The sequence below is a fragment of the Mesoplodon densirostris genome, chromosome 19 (genome assembly GCF_025265405.1).
Source record: "Mesoplodon densirostris isolate mMesDen1 chromosome 19, mMesDen1 primary haplotype, whole genome shotgun sequence".
NCBI lineage: Eukaryota > Metazoa > Chordata > Mammalia > Artiodactyla > Ziphiidae > Mesoplodon > Mesoplodon densirostris.
The window spans coordinates 62368360-62382639 of record NC_082679.1 but is presented as its reverse complement, the minus strand read 5'-3'; the positions used below and the strand labels follow the sequence as shown (position 1 = coordinate 62382639).

At 53.4% G+C, this 14280-nt stretch overlaps 1 protein-coding gene across 4 annotated transcripts in view; it reads right to left on the bottom strand.

Moving 5' to 3' along the window:
- Positions 1 to 14280, bottom strand: part of KIAA0513 (KIAA0513 ortholog) — a 60142-nt gene that overhangs the window by 15645 nt on the left and 30217 nt on the right. For all 4 annotated transcript variants that reach the window (XM_060084259.1, XM_060084257.1, XM_060084260.1 and 1 more), the window contains 4 exons: positions 6264 to 6767; positions 4127 to 4226; positions 3049 to 3122; positions 244 to 314 (listed from right to left, as the gene is read on the bottom strand). In XM_060084259.1, coding sequence (XP_059940242.1) covers positions 244 to 314; positions 3049 to 3122; positions 4127 to 4226; positions 6264 to 6598 — 580 coding nt within the window. In that variant the 5' untranslated portion in view covers positions 6599 to 6767. The remainder of the gene's footprint in view (positions 1 to 243; positions 315 to 3048; positions 3123 to 4126; positions 4227 to 6263; positions 6768 to 14280) is intronic.

Here is a 14280-nt window from a genome sequence, read left to right as displayed (position 1 = left end):
CCGTCCTGCACATGTGTCTACTTTCTCGCGTCCTCCCAGCCAGGACCGTCAGCCTCCTGACCCACGCTGTGGACCGTTCTTCACCTCCCGTTCTAGGGGTCTCCCTCCTCCTTGTTCCCACCCTAACATCAGCTCCCTTTGTGTTCTGGATGCCTCAAAGCTTTGCCTTAAGAAATCCCCACTTGACGTGGCGTTGGAAGGTGACAGGTCTGCCTTCCATGTAAGCTGCACCCCGGGTCTCACCGATGTGATAGTAGGTGAAGCACATGGTCATGAGGTTCTTTGCAGGCCCAAAGTCGTCCATCTGGTGACACCTGAAATGGAAAGGGGGTGACTGGCTGACGGATCCTTCCACCGGATTCTCTCTGCACGTTCCTGAGACAAGACTAGCATGTTCCACAGACACCTCTGAACTAGCACCTCACTCCCCAGACACTCCAGAGGAGAAGCCACAGAAAGAACTCCCCTGGGTCCAGGCACCTGGCCTGGGAGCGGGTCTGATTTGGGGCACTAAGGTGCCCACCACCCATCCGCCTGGCCTCTTTCACTTTCAAGGTGGAATAGCCAGGGACCCACCCCAAGGAGCAGACCCGGAACTGGAGGTCGGGTCTCATGTCTCAGGCTTAAACCGTTGGCCCCCTCCAGCCCCTACTTCTCAGGAATGAGCAGTGACTTAGATGATACCCCCCAGATGTGGGTAGCAGCAGAGTCACCTGGCGGGGGGGGGGCGTGCGAGTGAAGATGTGGATTGCTGGGCCCACCCTGGAGTCTCTGGGTCAGCAGGTCTGGGGCAGGGCCTGAGAATGTGCATTTCTAACAAACTGCCTTGGGAAGCTGATGTTCTGAGGCTCCTGGCCCAGGGACAGCACTCTGAGAATGACTGGGAATACGAATACCTACGTACCCTACACCACTTGCTGAAAATCAAATTAAAGTACTACACGCCAGCACCTTTGCTGTGCAAAAGATGTCCTACAAATATAAAGGATTATATTAATACTTACTATATTATATCACACTTACTATATTGAGAGTATGAGACATACATGGATTCATTCAATTTAGCAAACAAAAAGGGGGGAAACACTTCAAAAAGAGGGTCTGTCTGCCACTAAGAATTTGTACTGTTACAGTGGCAAAAGCTACAGTGATGTCCACTGTTGCACTGTAAATTAGAGAAAAAAATGAGGAATCAGCTAAATGCCCATCAACAGGGCAGGAGCCGAATTAATTATGGTGCGTTCGTACGTTCATGTATTAGAACACCTCACAGCTGTTACAGATGCAGCGCTGAATGCAAATGCACAGTACTGCCTTTTTAGAAAAAATATCTATTTGCTGGCATGTGCATTATTAAGAGTAGTTACCACTGAGAGATGGACCAAAAGTGAGAGAACAGGGTGTGAAAGAACACCTCCTTTCCCTCTTAGGCTTCTGTGCCTCTGCATCCTGTTCCCTCATGCACTTTCCTTTCCTGTTTAGTTTTTCACCTCGGACTAGTGTTACTTAAAGAAAGAAAATCAACAGAAATTATCTAGACAGTGGGATGAGGGCCATTTTTGTTTATCTTTTTAACATAAAAATAACAAATCTAAAAAACTAAATGTCTGTAAGTTCTTTTTTTTTTTTTGCAACCACATAAAAAAAATATATGCTCACAGACAAAGTAATGAAAAGATTCTGTGTTTTGGCAGGGTTGGAACTTGAGGTTAACTACCCCCCCACCCCCCACCTACCAGTTTGCTTATTTAAGGAAAAACTGGAAGAAAAATTGAGAATTAGATAAGCACGTTGCCATGTGGACAGGCACCATCTACACAAAATACAGGTTCCTGAAAATTATGGATGCAAACGTCTGGAGGTCAAAGGGTCTTCAGGGCAGGAAGCCACACTGACCCCCGACCCCCTGGGGCTGCTTTACCAAAGCTCCGGAAGCAAGCAAGCATGGGCCCTTGGCTACCTCAGCAAGGGCCTCTCGTCCCTCCACCCACACTAGCTCCCAGACCCAGATCCCAGCCCCCGCCCCTGGGGAGCACACCCTGAACTTGGGACATTCTGAGCAAGTGCAGGAAAAACAGGGGCTCCTGTGTTTTGGCCATTTTCCTCCAGTACATGCCCCGTGCTCATGGGGGACAGAGAACGCTGGGGAGACACCGAGACAGGGAATTAAAGTCAAGAGAGCAGCTACATTTCTGCTGGGAGAAGGGGAAGGAACAGGAAGGGAGGGGTTTCCAGGCCTGGAAGGACACAAGGGACACAGAGAAGCGGCCACGGCCTAAGCCAGGGGACCGGGACCTGCTCCGAGGCCTCACTGAGGTGATGGAGGGGAAGCAGGCTCAACCGAAGGTCAGATCAGATCAGGGTCAGAGCTTCCCTCCCTGTCCCACGCACTTCCCCCACACCCCATGATCCCCCAGGCAGACAGGGCCGCTCCGGATCACACTGCGGAGGGCGCGTCCGGCTCTGATGCACATCAGGATGTAGGAAGAGGGTCAGGAGTCCTAGAGCCGTGGGCCTCAGGAGGAGGAGCCCCTCAAGGCAGGTGGCCGTCCCCCCCGGCCACACGGAGGTGGGGGGCCCTTCTCCCCAGCCCACGCTGTCCTGGGCGAGAAAAGGCCCCAGTGGTGCCTCATTAGAACTCAGGGCAGCGATGCCATCCTAACATCTCATTAGCGGGCGGTGACCCGGTTTGGAGTACTTCACCACAGGAAATCCAGAGAACCCCAGACCTCAGCTGGAGGAGGGCAGGGCTGCTGTGTAATCACAGCCTGTCCCGGGACCCGCAGGAAGAGACCGGCGGTCCTCTGATCGCTGCTGGCAGGTGGGGACCGCTCACTCCCCGCCGTGAGATACTGGTCACGACTTCCAGCCAATGCTGCCGCCGCGGGGGAGGGGGGTTGGGAGCGGGGGAGGGGGAGCAATTGAGCTGATGATGCAAGCGGCTGGTTCTCACGACTGGGGTCTCCCAGGTGGGGAGGGAGGGAGGGAGGGAGGACAGGGGTCAGGACGGAGGTCAGGACGGAGGCGCTAAGCCGCAGCATCACTTACTCAAATAGGACCACGGCGAAGGACTGCACCAGGCGGTAGAAGGTGGCCTCCGAGACGCACTTGGAGTTGCAGCGCTGTCCGGGAAGAAGGCAGCCGCGTCAGGCGGCCGCTGGCGGAGGTGCACCCAGCTCAGAGGGGCTGCGTGCTCACCCCGCCCAGCATCTCTAAACACAGCTGCGGCAGGAGCCCAGGACAGGCCCTGCTCCCCAGAGACCGGGACCCAGCAGAGGGCTGCCCCCCCGCTCCCCCGACCATCACTCGGGTGTTTCCTGTGTCTCCTTGTGAGACTTTTAAAACTATGAACTTCACGCACTCACCCACGTGTGGGGAAGTACAGAGGGATGGGATGACGACGCCGGCTGTTTGCTGGGTGGGTGACGTATGGGCAGTTTCTCTGTTTTTGCTTATTTGTATTTTCTAATTTTTCTTGGAAGAATAAATTATTTGTGACCAAAAAATACTTTAAAAATGAAGAACTTAATCTACTTTACAGGGAAAAAAATAATACTGGCTGTTTTTAAAACTTACTGTTTATCTGAGCTTACATACATGGCTGTCATTCTCTTGAATATTTTATCTTCACAAAAATGGAATATTGGGCCTCCCTGGTGGCGCAGTGGTTGAGAGTCCGCCTGCCAATGCAGGGGAAACGGGTTCGTGCCCCGGTCTGGGAGGATCCCATATGCCGCGGAGCGGCTGGGCCCGTGAGCCATGGCCGCTGGGCCTGTGCATCCGGAGCCTGTGCTCCGCAGCGGGAGAGGCCACAACAGTGAGAGGCCCGCGTACCGCAAAAAAAAAAAAAAAAAAAAAAAAAAAAAGGAATATTGTAGGTTATTTAATAAAAACATGTGTGGACATAGCCCATGTGCTTGTCTTTAAAAAAATGAACTTTTCTGGAATTTCATGAAGTTGACAGCCCAGCATTCCTTTCTAGTGGGGCACCTTCCACTATTCTAATTAGACTTTATAACATCTCTAGACAAGCTTTACGCTTTTGCCTGTGGGATCGTTTTCCTCAACTCCCTTCTCCAGAGCGGGCGGGCTGCCCCACACCACAGCCCGGCGTCACCCCTCTTACCTGGGCGCTCACGTACCGGGCAAACCATTCCCGGCCTTTTCCGTTCTCACTACTGCAGTACTCTCCGAACTTGGCTTTCTCCTCCTGGTCCAAGTCCTCCCTGGAAAAGAGGGCAAAGGGAAAAGATAGGAAAGCTTTAATCCTCTTCAACAAAAATGGCTACAGTAGGGAAAGAGGAAGGAGAGGAACTCCTAAGTGCAGTCGGCCCTCGGCATCCGCACCACGGAACCCCGACGGTAACTCGCCCCCACCAAGTGCGGATGCTCATCTCAGCCTCCGGGCAACGCCGAGAGGAAACACTTATTATTTCTGTTTCCAGGATGAGAAGCCTGGCTCGGAGGATCACACACAGCTGGGGAGTGGCAGGTGGGAGCCCCATCCAGACCTCCTGGCTCCAAAGCCCACGTGCATTCCCCCGACCTCCTGCCTCAGTGAGGTCTGGGTACTCACAAGGGTTCCATAACTCTCCAAGGGCTTGGTTCTCCAGCTCATCCAACTGCCCCCCATCTTTGCTGCTGAGGTCGGTATGGAGCCACCGACTGGATTCAAGAATTCCTAATGTGCTCAGTCTCAGCAGGACCCACTGAGGCCAAGAAACACAGTGGTCTGACGCCACCTCCAGCCATCAGAAGGAGGGCATGGTTGCTTATTCCTCTGCACTTCTGAAGAGCCGGTCTGCTGACTCTCCATGGCTCTGTGTGAGGGGTGAAGATAGGGGGACCCCAGGCCTGAGGGTCGCCCCCTGCCAGGGTGGACAAAATGCTCACCTGATCTCAAACCACTTCCAATCATCTTTGTGGGGAGGCCAGTACTCTACCGCAAATGTAATGACTAAAAGGGGGAAGCAGCAGGCTGAAAATCCACTGGCTTCTGCAATTTCATTTACTTAAGGTTTTATAGAAAACATCTTGGTCTCATTTATCCCAAATACCAACACCAGATGAAATGTGAGAATTTGCCAGGCGTTTGCAGGGAGTTTTGGAAGGCTCTTAAAGATGCATCCCACTCACTTGTCCACGTTCCATGTTGCCGACTGCCTGTCACAAATCTAGAGTGGCCTTCCTGGCAAATTAGTGAGCTTCTGGGCTTTCTCCCCTTTTCATTAACTGGGTGTACTCGGAGAAAGCTGACTAATTTCAGTGTCAGTCAAACAAAATGAGTAGGAAGCCACATCTACTGCTCTCCCAGGATGCACTCAAAATCAAACACAAAAGCAGTCTGGGGACAGTCAGATATTAGGATCCTAGAACTCTTCCCCCTTCTAACTGCAGAGAAAACTGAGGCACACCTGGAAAAGGTGGAAATCAACCTTGCCAGTTAACAAACGAGGGGCCTAAATCTCAGCAGGAAAGGACATCCTCAGTACGTGGCGTCAACAGGCAGAAATTCTTCTTACGCTTTAACGAAATTGGAAAAGGGTCCCTTCCGCCAGAGCTCCTCAGGCCGCAGTGCATGCAGGTCTAGAGGTCTCGTTGAAATGCAGATTCTGACTCAGTGGGTCAGGTGGGGCTCACGACTCTGCATTTCTCACACACACCCCACCCCTCGACGCTGATGCTGTGGGTCCCAGAGACAATCTGAGGGGCAGGACCTCCGGCATTTCGCGCACCACTGTGAACGATGCAAGACCAGCCGTCAAGGCCTGAGGCCTGAACTGAGTTTGCAGCGGGCTCCCCTTTCTGCTGCTGTGACGGCAACAGCCGTGAGTCAGATTCCCGGCTCCTCGGCCTCCGCTCTCACCCCAGGCCCCACCTGCGCTACAACTGTCACTGCTCCTTGTTTGCACTGTCAAGAGCCACCAACGAGAGGCCAGAAGGAGGCGCGAGGGTGGGTCCCCATCCTAGCAGCTGCTTAAGGCTCAGCTGCCCGAGAGCATCCCAAGGGCCGCGGGTAACTGAAACCTCCTGGCCTTGTACTGCCCCTAAGTCACTGCCAGCTAATAACCACCTCTGAAGGCGCGCCCCTGGGGGCTCACCCGAGGGGCCGCGGGAGCAAAGCCAGGGCCCTGAGCGGAGGGAAGGAGTGGCAGAAGCTCCCCACGGGGGCCTACGTGCACTGGGGTGGGGCGTAGACGCGAGGGGGCCAGCGGCTGGTGAGGCCTGGAGCCCTGGCCGGCGGCGCCCTGCGTGTGGCTTACCCTCCGGAGAAGATCTTCTCCACGTAGCCGCGCATGAACTCCCGGAGCTCCAGCAGCTCCTCATCCTTGGCCGAGTCGGTGCTCTGGTTGGAGGAGAAGGACTCGCTGGAAGAGCAGCGGCGGTACTGGCCCCAGGACGGGTGCGAGGGCGACTCGCCCATGTCGTTCTCGCTGTCGGCCGACTCCGTGGTCTCGCTCTCCGACGCGCCCTCGCCCGGGGAGCTGTCCCCGTCCTGCAGCTTTGGAGACAGCACCTCCAGGGGCGAGGAGGTGGATGGCTTGGCCCCGGCCCCGAAGTCAATCAGCGAGCCCACGGGGACCTCGGGGGCCTCCATGGCTCGGCGGGGTGGAGGGCACTGCCGGCAAGGATGCTGGGCGGGGGCCGGTGAACGAGGTTCCCAGGTACGTCAGCGGGAGCCTGAGGCTGAGCGCATGCGAGCTGCTTGGGGGCCGCTGGCCACCGGGACTGAGCCCTCTGGGGCGGCCCACGGGGCCCTAAGGCATCTGGAATGGAAGCAGAGACACGTCATCATCACCACGAGAGCTTCTCGTCATATAAGGGGAATGAATTAGGGCACGAATGCCCTGTAAGAGGCTCCAAACTTCCAGAATTTGGGCCACCTGTCTGCTGATGTCATCTTCCTACTGCCCACTTACCGTTAAACACCTGCTATATGGTAGGCAAACGATGAACAAACACACACCATCCGTCAGGATTTCTCCAAACTAAGCAAGGAGACCTCGAGGGGGCTGCACCCCCCGGCCCTCTCCAGACTTCGGCCGACCAGACTGAGGCCAGTCAGAACAGAAATCACTGCAGACGGCCGTCTGCCGCTCACTCTTGCTGGGTCACCAACCACTGAAGGTGGTGTCGTCAGGCACATGCTAAGCACACGGGTCTCCAAGGCCCACGTCTCTTCCTTCCTGGGTTCCTTTCTTAGCATTTTCCCACTCAAGACCCAGCACCTTCCTGGATGTTGGATATATGTCCCCTCTCATCATCCCCTTAAACCCTCCCATGGTTTCATTTTTTTCTTTTCTTTTTTAAGCACCTCACCAGACACAAGATCTGCTGGCACATTTTTAAAAATGATTTTCATTGTTTTTTGGCCGCACCGCGCGGCATGCGGGATCTTGGCTCCCCAGCCAGGGACTGAACCCGCGTCCCCTGCAGTGGAAGCGCGGAGTCTTAACCACTGGATGGCCAGGGAAGTCCCTCCCTCTGATGGTTTCTAAGCAGCATTTGCCGTTGGACCCACCTCCTCCTCCCTGCCCCCTCCCTGCACTACGGCCACCCTGAGCAATGGCATCCACCTCTGGTGTCTGTTCCTCCCCCCTTAAGCTGGACGGTCCTCTCCCTTCTCCCCTATCTTCCTCCCTCAGCCCCAACCGGAGTTCTGTTCATCCCTCGAGGCTCGGCTTAGGGCCACCTCTTCTGAGAAGCTTCACTCAAACCCTGTGCAAACTATGTACTGATCCCTGTGTGGCCCACTGGCATTTTACTGACACTCATTTCTAAGTCTGCTTGTTTGATAGGTAGATGTGGGTATTTCTGTTTATCCCACTGAAGTACAATCCCCTGAGGATACCCCATGCCTCAGCCACCTTTGTAGCAACGCGAGTGCCCAGCACAGAGTCCTAACTAAGTGTCCACTGTACGTTTGCTGAATGGATGACCAGATCTGACCGTGAACACGCTCTAAGAGTCGGGAAGTAGATGGTGTAGGCAGAGCTGGGATTAGGATCTTCGCTTCTAAACCAGTCTCCTGCTGGTCAGTTCAGGGGTCACCTGCCAGTTCTGGGGCTCCCTCCCCCATGACGATGGGCAGACAGCTAAGCAGTAAGTCAGAGCCCTCCTGATATAAGAGTCCAACTTGATCCTGGGCAATGTCCCTATCCTCCACCTCTACAGACCCCAAATATCTAGGACAACACCTGGCAGACAGGTGGCTGCCGATACTGTGAAACTAATGCATCTTCTGAGGGTAATTCAATATCAAAGCTGCATTCACTGCCTGTTAAGAGCTTAATGTTCACGAATCGATTACGGGCTCCTCCAAATTCCCCAGCCCAGGATATTTTTAGATGCCCTGAGTCAGAAGGATGGAATGGCTGGCTCCGTGCCACTGGAGTGGCAACGGCCCCTCTTTGGAGAGTCCTACAAAGCCCACCTTGGTCCAAAACAGAGACGCATACACCTCAGCTCAGAAGAACTTTCTGGGCCAGGAGAGCAACAGGGAGTCTTAGGAGCTCAGGTGGCAGCACAGACTAAGGAGTCGTGGGCCAGGGCCAGGGCAGCCCTGGCCCCTTCTCGCTGGCGGGGCCGGTGAGCTGTGGCCTCTGCTCTCTGGGCCAGAGTCCCCGCCAGACACTGAGGTCAGGTTAGATCTCTAAGGTCCTTCTGGCAACCACACTCACGGACTCTCCAAAGAACAGAAAATAACACCTATAATGACTCACCGGATATTAAAAATGGAAAATCACACACTAGGAAAATGTTTGCAGCCACTATGATAGGAAAATTGAGCTAATCATATCTGTATGATAAATTCACCCACATCCAACTAAAAATCTATATTCTAATAGATACACAAACTACTCAAATAGGCATGGCACACAAGAGGAAATATTATTATTAAGTGCTTAGACAATTCTTCAACCCATACTAATAACCACACATATAGATAGGCAAATCAAAATAATTAGGTACCTGCTTATACTACAAAATAAGCAAAAATTTGAAAATTATAACCCAAAAGCAGATGAGACTAAGATAAAACTAATATATTCTCAAACAACCAGCAATAGGGATAAATGAGACTTTAGGAAGCAATGTCTGTAATTCTTATCTTTCTCTCCTCTGATCCAGGAATTCAAGTGCTTGGAATTTATTCTGAGAAAATAATTCTCAACAGTCAAAAACAGTTATGTGGAGAAAAATGCTCGCTACAACATTATTTATAGTCCTGAAAAATAGGGGAAAGAAATCTAAATATAGTAAAGTGGCAAATATATTCTAACAACTTGATGTAATGGTAATCAGTGTATGATGCAATTAGAAAAATGCTCACTTTATAGTTACGTAAACAAATATTCCACAATCAACAAATATTTACTGAATCCTATTGCATGCCAACCTCTTGCTTTGGGTGCTAGAAATACTGAGGTGAATGAATTTTAATTGTACTGTAATTACAATCACGTATACATATGAAAAAGGACTGAAAAAGGAGATAGAAATATATTACGGTGCTGGCACCGAGGTAACCGCCCCTTTTTATTTTATTATCTTTAACAGTGGAATTTACAATCAATAAGAATTCAGAGGAAAAGGAAACAAGTTACTGTATCTGCAACGTTTCAGGTGGTTGGTCTGAAGGGTGGCATCTATTTACCAGAGCAGAACGTGACAGCACAGGAGGGGCAAGATCAGACCCAATTGTTACGGCTATTTCTGGTCCGGCCCAAGGCGCTCTCCCAGCGCCTTTCTAGCTTGGAAATTCGGGGAGTGCATGAGTCATCCTTTCCCAGAAGCCTCCTCTGTGGGCTCAGGAAGGAGCGGACAAGGTGAGGGGCCTGGCCCTGCAGGAGAGGAAGCAAAAGTGACGGGGGGCCCAGTCCTGGGCGCCATGTGGGCAGCGTGGGCTGCAGAGTGCAGGTCCCTCTGCCCGGGATCTCATCTCTCAGCCAACCTTGCTCCCGGAGCTGAGATGCAGGTGAAGTGGCCACTCATGCTAAGGGCCTTGGAAGTGACCCCACCCTCTTTCTCCAGGAAGGAAACATAATTACGGGCCTCCGTCCAGGACAAGGTGACGGTCACTCTCAAGACACCAGGATCACACACCTCACTCGACTACCTGTGCCCTCCCAGCTGCAGAACAGAGAGGAAGTGGGCCCAGTGGGGACTGACTGCACTGTCCCCGAGTAGGGCCAGCCAGCGGCTGCCACTCAGGATCGTGGGCCCAGTGGGATCAGATCTAAAGAGCTTTCTATAAAAGTGCTGAAATCCGCTTCATGAAATCTTTCAACTCTTCAACACTGGCAACTAATTCAAATTTATTTCAAAGCACATCATGGACCAAAGAGAACATGTCTGCAGATTGCACTCAATCCCTCTGCTCTGTCCTGTGTACAAGGAGGTCCCCAGACCCACTGCAGGGCCACAGGCTCTGAGACTCAGGGTTTTAAATCACAGTGGAATCTCTGCAAACAGACAGCGTGGATATTAAAAATGCTTTCTACAGACTTGCAGCCAAACAGACCTTCCTGCAACCGCATCTTTACAATTCACCTCTTAGGCCCTATGGCAGAAGCTTCTACCAATCAAATTAGGCTAAAATTCTAAGTCAGCCCATGTCTCTGAGCGCTGAGAGGGGGCTTCTTCGGACTGGAGGTCAGGGAGGTAGATATCTGAGCTGAGATGGAGGGGGGCCGGGCCAGCCGAGAAGACTCGAGAAGGCTGGAGAAGGTTGTCTTCTGAGCAGAGGGCAGGGGTCTGGGTGGAGGAACAGCCCATACAGAGGCCCTCGGCAGCCATGACTTCGGAAAGTTCAGGAAATGGGAAGGCTGAGGAGGGAGCAGGTTGGCAAGGGGGGCCAGGTGAGACACTAGGGGCCTCGACTGGGTTCTCAGGGTGATGGGCAGGCAGCAGTTTGCAGAAGAGAACGAGCGCAAGGGGGCCAGGGGAGGTGGTCCCGGCTGGTGCATTCGGGGGGAGGTTTCCTGAGCTCCTGCCCCACCTCCCACCCACATCCCCCCCACCACGTGGCCCCAGCTGCGGCAGGAACTCGGAAGGAGATTGCCTTCTGTGGCTGCTGCGCCACATCCCCAGGGGCTTTGCTCAAATCCTGATTTCCCCAGCACCCTGGGCGCCCAGAGTGAGCCCTCCTCCAGCAGGCTGACCTTGGGCAATCCCACAGGTTCCCGGGGCCGGGGGAGGCTCCGGAACCTTCTGGAACTCTGCCTCTGCCATCCGTCTCAGGCAGCTCCCTCTCCTTTACTGTCCCAGAGCCACCAGACGTGCTGCTCCTCCAACCAAAAGAAGAGACGGCAAGCCTCAACGGACCAGCACACACCACACGCTGGCTCCCTCCATCCCCCCCGCCCCTCCTCGCACAGCATCAGAGAATCGAGGCGGGGGTGGGGAAGCAGAAGGTCCCCCCGCACACAGCTAGGAAGTGACGGGGCCCAGAGTCCAAACTCAGGTCAACGCCGAGCCCAGGCTCTCAAGTCACCACGTGGGCCCTGCAGCGGCCTCTCTGATGCTCTCCTGCGGGTCCACCTCCAGAAGCGGAGCTGAGGGTCAGAGGCCTGCACAGCAGTGAGGCTCTGCTGGGGCTGCCGAATCGCCTTCCCCAGTCTGTGCTGTGCACTAGAACAGGAGTCCCCAGCACCCGGGACATGGACCGGTACCGGGCCGCGGCCTGTTAGGAACCGGGCTGCACGTCAGGAGGTGAGCGGCGGGCGGGCGAAGCTTCATCTGCGGCTCCCCATCGCCCCCGCCCCCGGCCCCCAGTCCGTGGAAAAATGGTCTTCCACGAAACTGGTCCCTGGTGCCAAAAAGGCTGCGAACCGTTGGCATAGAAGGCAGGCCCGGGTCACGCCCAACAAACACCTTCCCTGCCACTGGAGCCGAGAACCTGATGTAGTACTTCACACACATCGGTTAGACGGATTCTCCCCAGCACTCAAGTCAAGCTTGTGGAGATTATTTTGTTTTCTTGTCCCTTTATCATAAATGTATCGTTAGAGAAAGATTTGGAAATAGATGAGGGAGAAGAAGCTCCTGGTCCCACCAGGCCAACAAAATCCCGTCTCCATTCTCGTGGATGCCCTTCTGGTCTTGGTCAAAAGGCAAACTCTTTTTTTTTTTTTTTTACCATTTCAACGGCGAGAGAAATTCGGATGTTTGTTTGGCACCTAGCTAGTGGCTGTCCCTCTCGTGACAGCTACAAACCTGCAGGGGACCCCAGGGAAGAGGGCCTTCTCCGGTCTCCTGAGGAGTGTTTTACTTCAAATGGACCTGACGGAAGGTCGACAGGCGGTCTGGGTTTGGCTGCAGGGATGAGGGGAGACAAGTGAACTTGATCGATGATTAGATTACTGTTATCTGTTTCGGTTCAGCTATGAAATGACTTAATAATGCACGGCTTCCAGGAAAACTGTGCCTCACTGGAATAGCTGGAGGAGAGGAGAGGGAGACGAAATAAGGGAGACCTTTCAACCCGCTGCTGCATCCTTCGCCCTGTAGAGACCACTATGGACACGATGGATGGACTGCAAACCTCAAGGTTCTGCAGGGTCCTCCTCCCCTCCTCATGCGCCCGCCTGTGCCCTGGCAGGGTCCCAGCAGCACGGGGTGCAGGTATCACTTCCACACCTCCCCGGCCTGCCACAAACAATCAGCCTCACAGCACACAGGCTCTTCCTGCAGCTCCATCTGCATCTGTTCCCCGGGCACCCCTCCCCCTCTGAGGCCACAGGTCACAGAGAGACCCTGCGGGCTGGCCAGGGAGGCGGGGCTGAGGAGGAGCCCCAGGTGGACCCGCAGCCACAACTGAGGCTTGTGGAAATCCGCTTCCTGTTGCTCAGAACCTCTCCTGCAGCGAGACCATAACAAGGACCTGCATTTGCCTCCTCCAGGGGCTGGTCACAGCGCAGCCCTACAGCTCCTGATGGATAAATCCGCTCAGCGCTTTCTGGCTGGGATAACTGACACTGCCTTGGAATCACGAAGAAATGTGGGGCTATTGGGGGCTATGAGACAATAGTCATTCCAAAGAATGAATACGTGTCAAATAAGAAGTGTCACCATCCTTTCAGATGTCAGTGTGTTCGCGCAACTGTTCAGACGTAGATTTAAGTCCAGTCAATGTGGATCTAGGGCAACCTCAGGCCAGTGGGATCGAAACCCATTATTGCAGTCGGGCAACGAATGTAGTGGAGCTTCCTGGCAGCCAAAGCAAAAATGGGAATTACAGCGGGTCACAAATTCTTTTCATTCTGACAAACTCATCTGTACATGAACTTTATCCAAATACCGAACTTAAAAATCAATTTGTCAAGAAGATCCTCCTATGAAAAGACACTGATTATTACAGTGGAAGTCTCTAACAGGTTCTGTAAAAGATACAGAGATGCTGAAACATACATTTTTTAAATGGTTCTCCAAAAATCTGAAAGCATATGTTACATGCATTTGGAGCAGGTATTTGTCGGCTGGAGCATGCTACTAGGTTAAGGTAAGATCTCCTTGGTGGTGCAGGGATGGAGCGTAACAGACCTGGAGACGTCAGAGTTAATAATATGCCCATGAGGGTCCATCTCCCTCAAACATCAGATGTCCCCCAGGGCTTCTGGCAAGCACCAATCACCACCATTCACGGCAGAATTCTCTGAAGAGCACTTGCGCCAACATTCTGATTTGGTGATCAGAACAGAACTAGAGCTGGAGGGGTGCAGGGAAGGGGCGCCTCCAAAGCCCTGCCTGAGGCACCAGCTCCAGGGGTTTCATCGGGATGAGAGCCCACACTGGTTAAGGAGACGGGAACTGAGCAACTGGTGAGGAATCACAACCCACAGCCTCTGCAGGGTGTCTCTGAGCCATGACCTCTCGTCCTCAAGGAAGGAGAGAGGACGGGTGGGGGAGGGAGAGGGACATATGTAACCTGGTTTCAAAAGGGAAGACAGCAGATGATGAGAGAGAGAGAGAGAGAGAGAGAGAGAGAAAGAGAGAAAGAGAGAGAGAGAGCCACGTCAGGGGACACCCGGGTCAGCAGCAGGATGGCTCTGAGCACCAGGACCGGGAAGCGGGGAGGACCAACGTCAGAGCCTGATGCCAAACTAAGCTCTAGAGCCTCACTCGCACGCGCATGTGTGTGTGTGTGTGTGTGTCTGTGCGCCTTACAGACCCATCAATCAAGGGAATACTGTGGAAACAGCACAAGGGTTTTAGCAAGATACTAGACAAACGCATTACAGCTTCGAGGAGAAAACAGAAAAATGTGGCCTGAATACT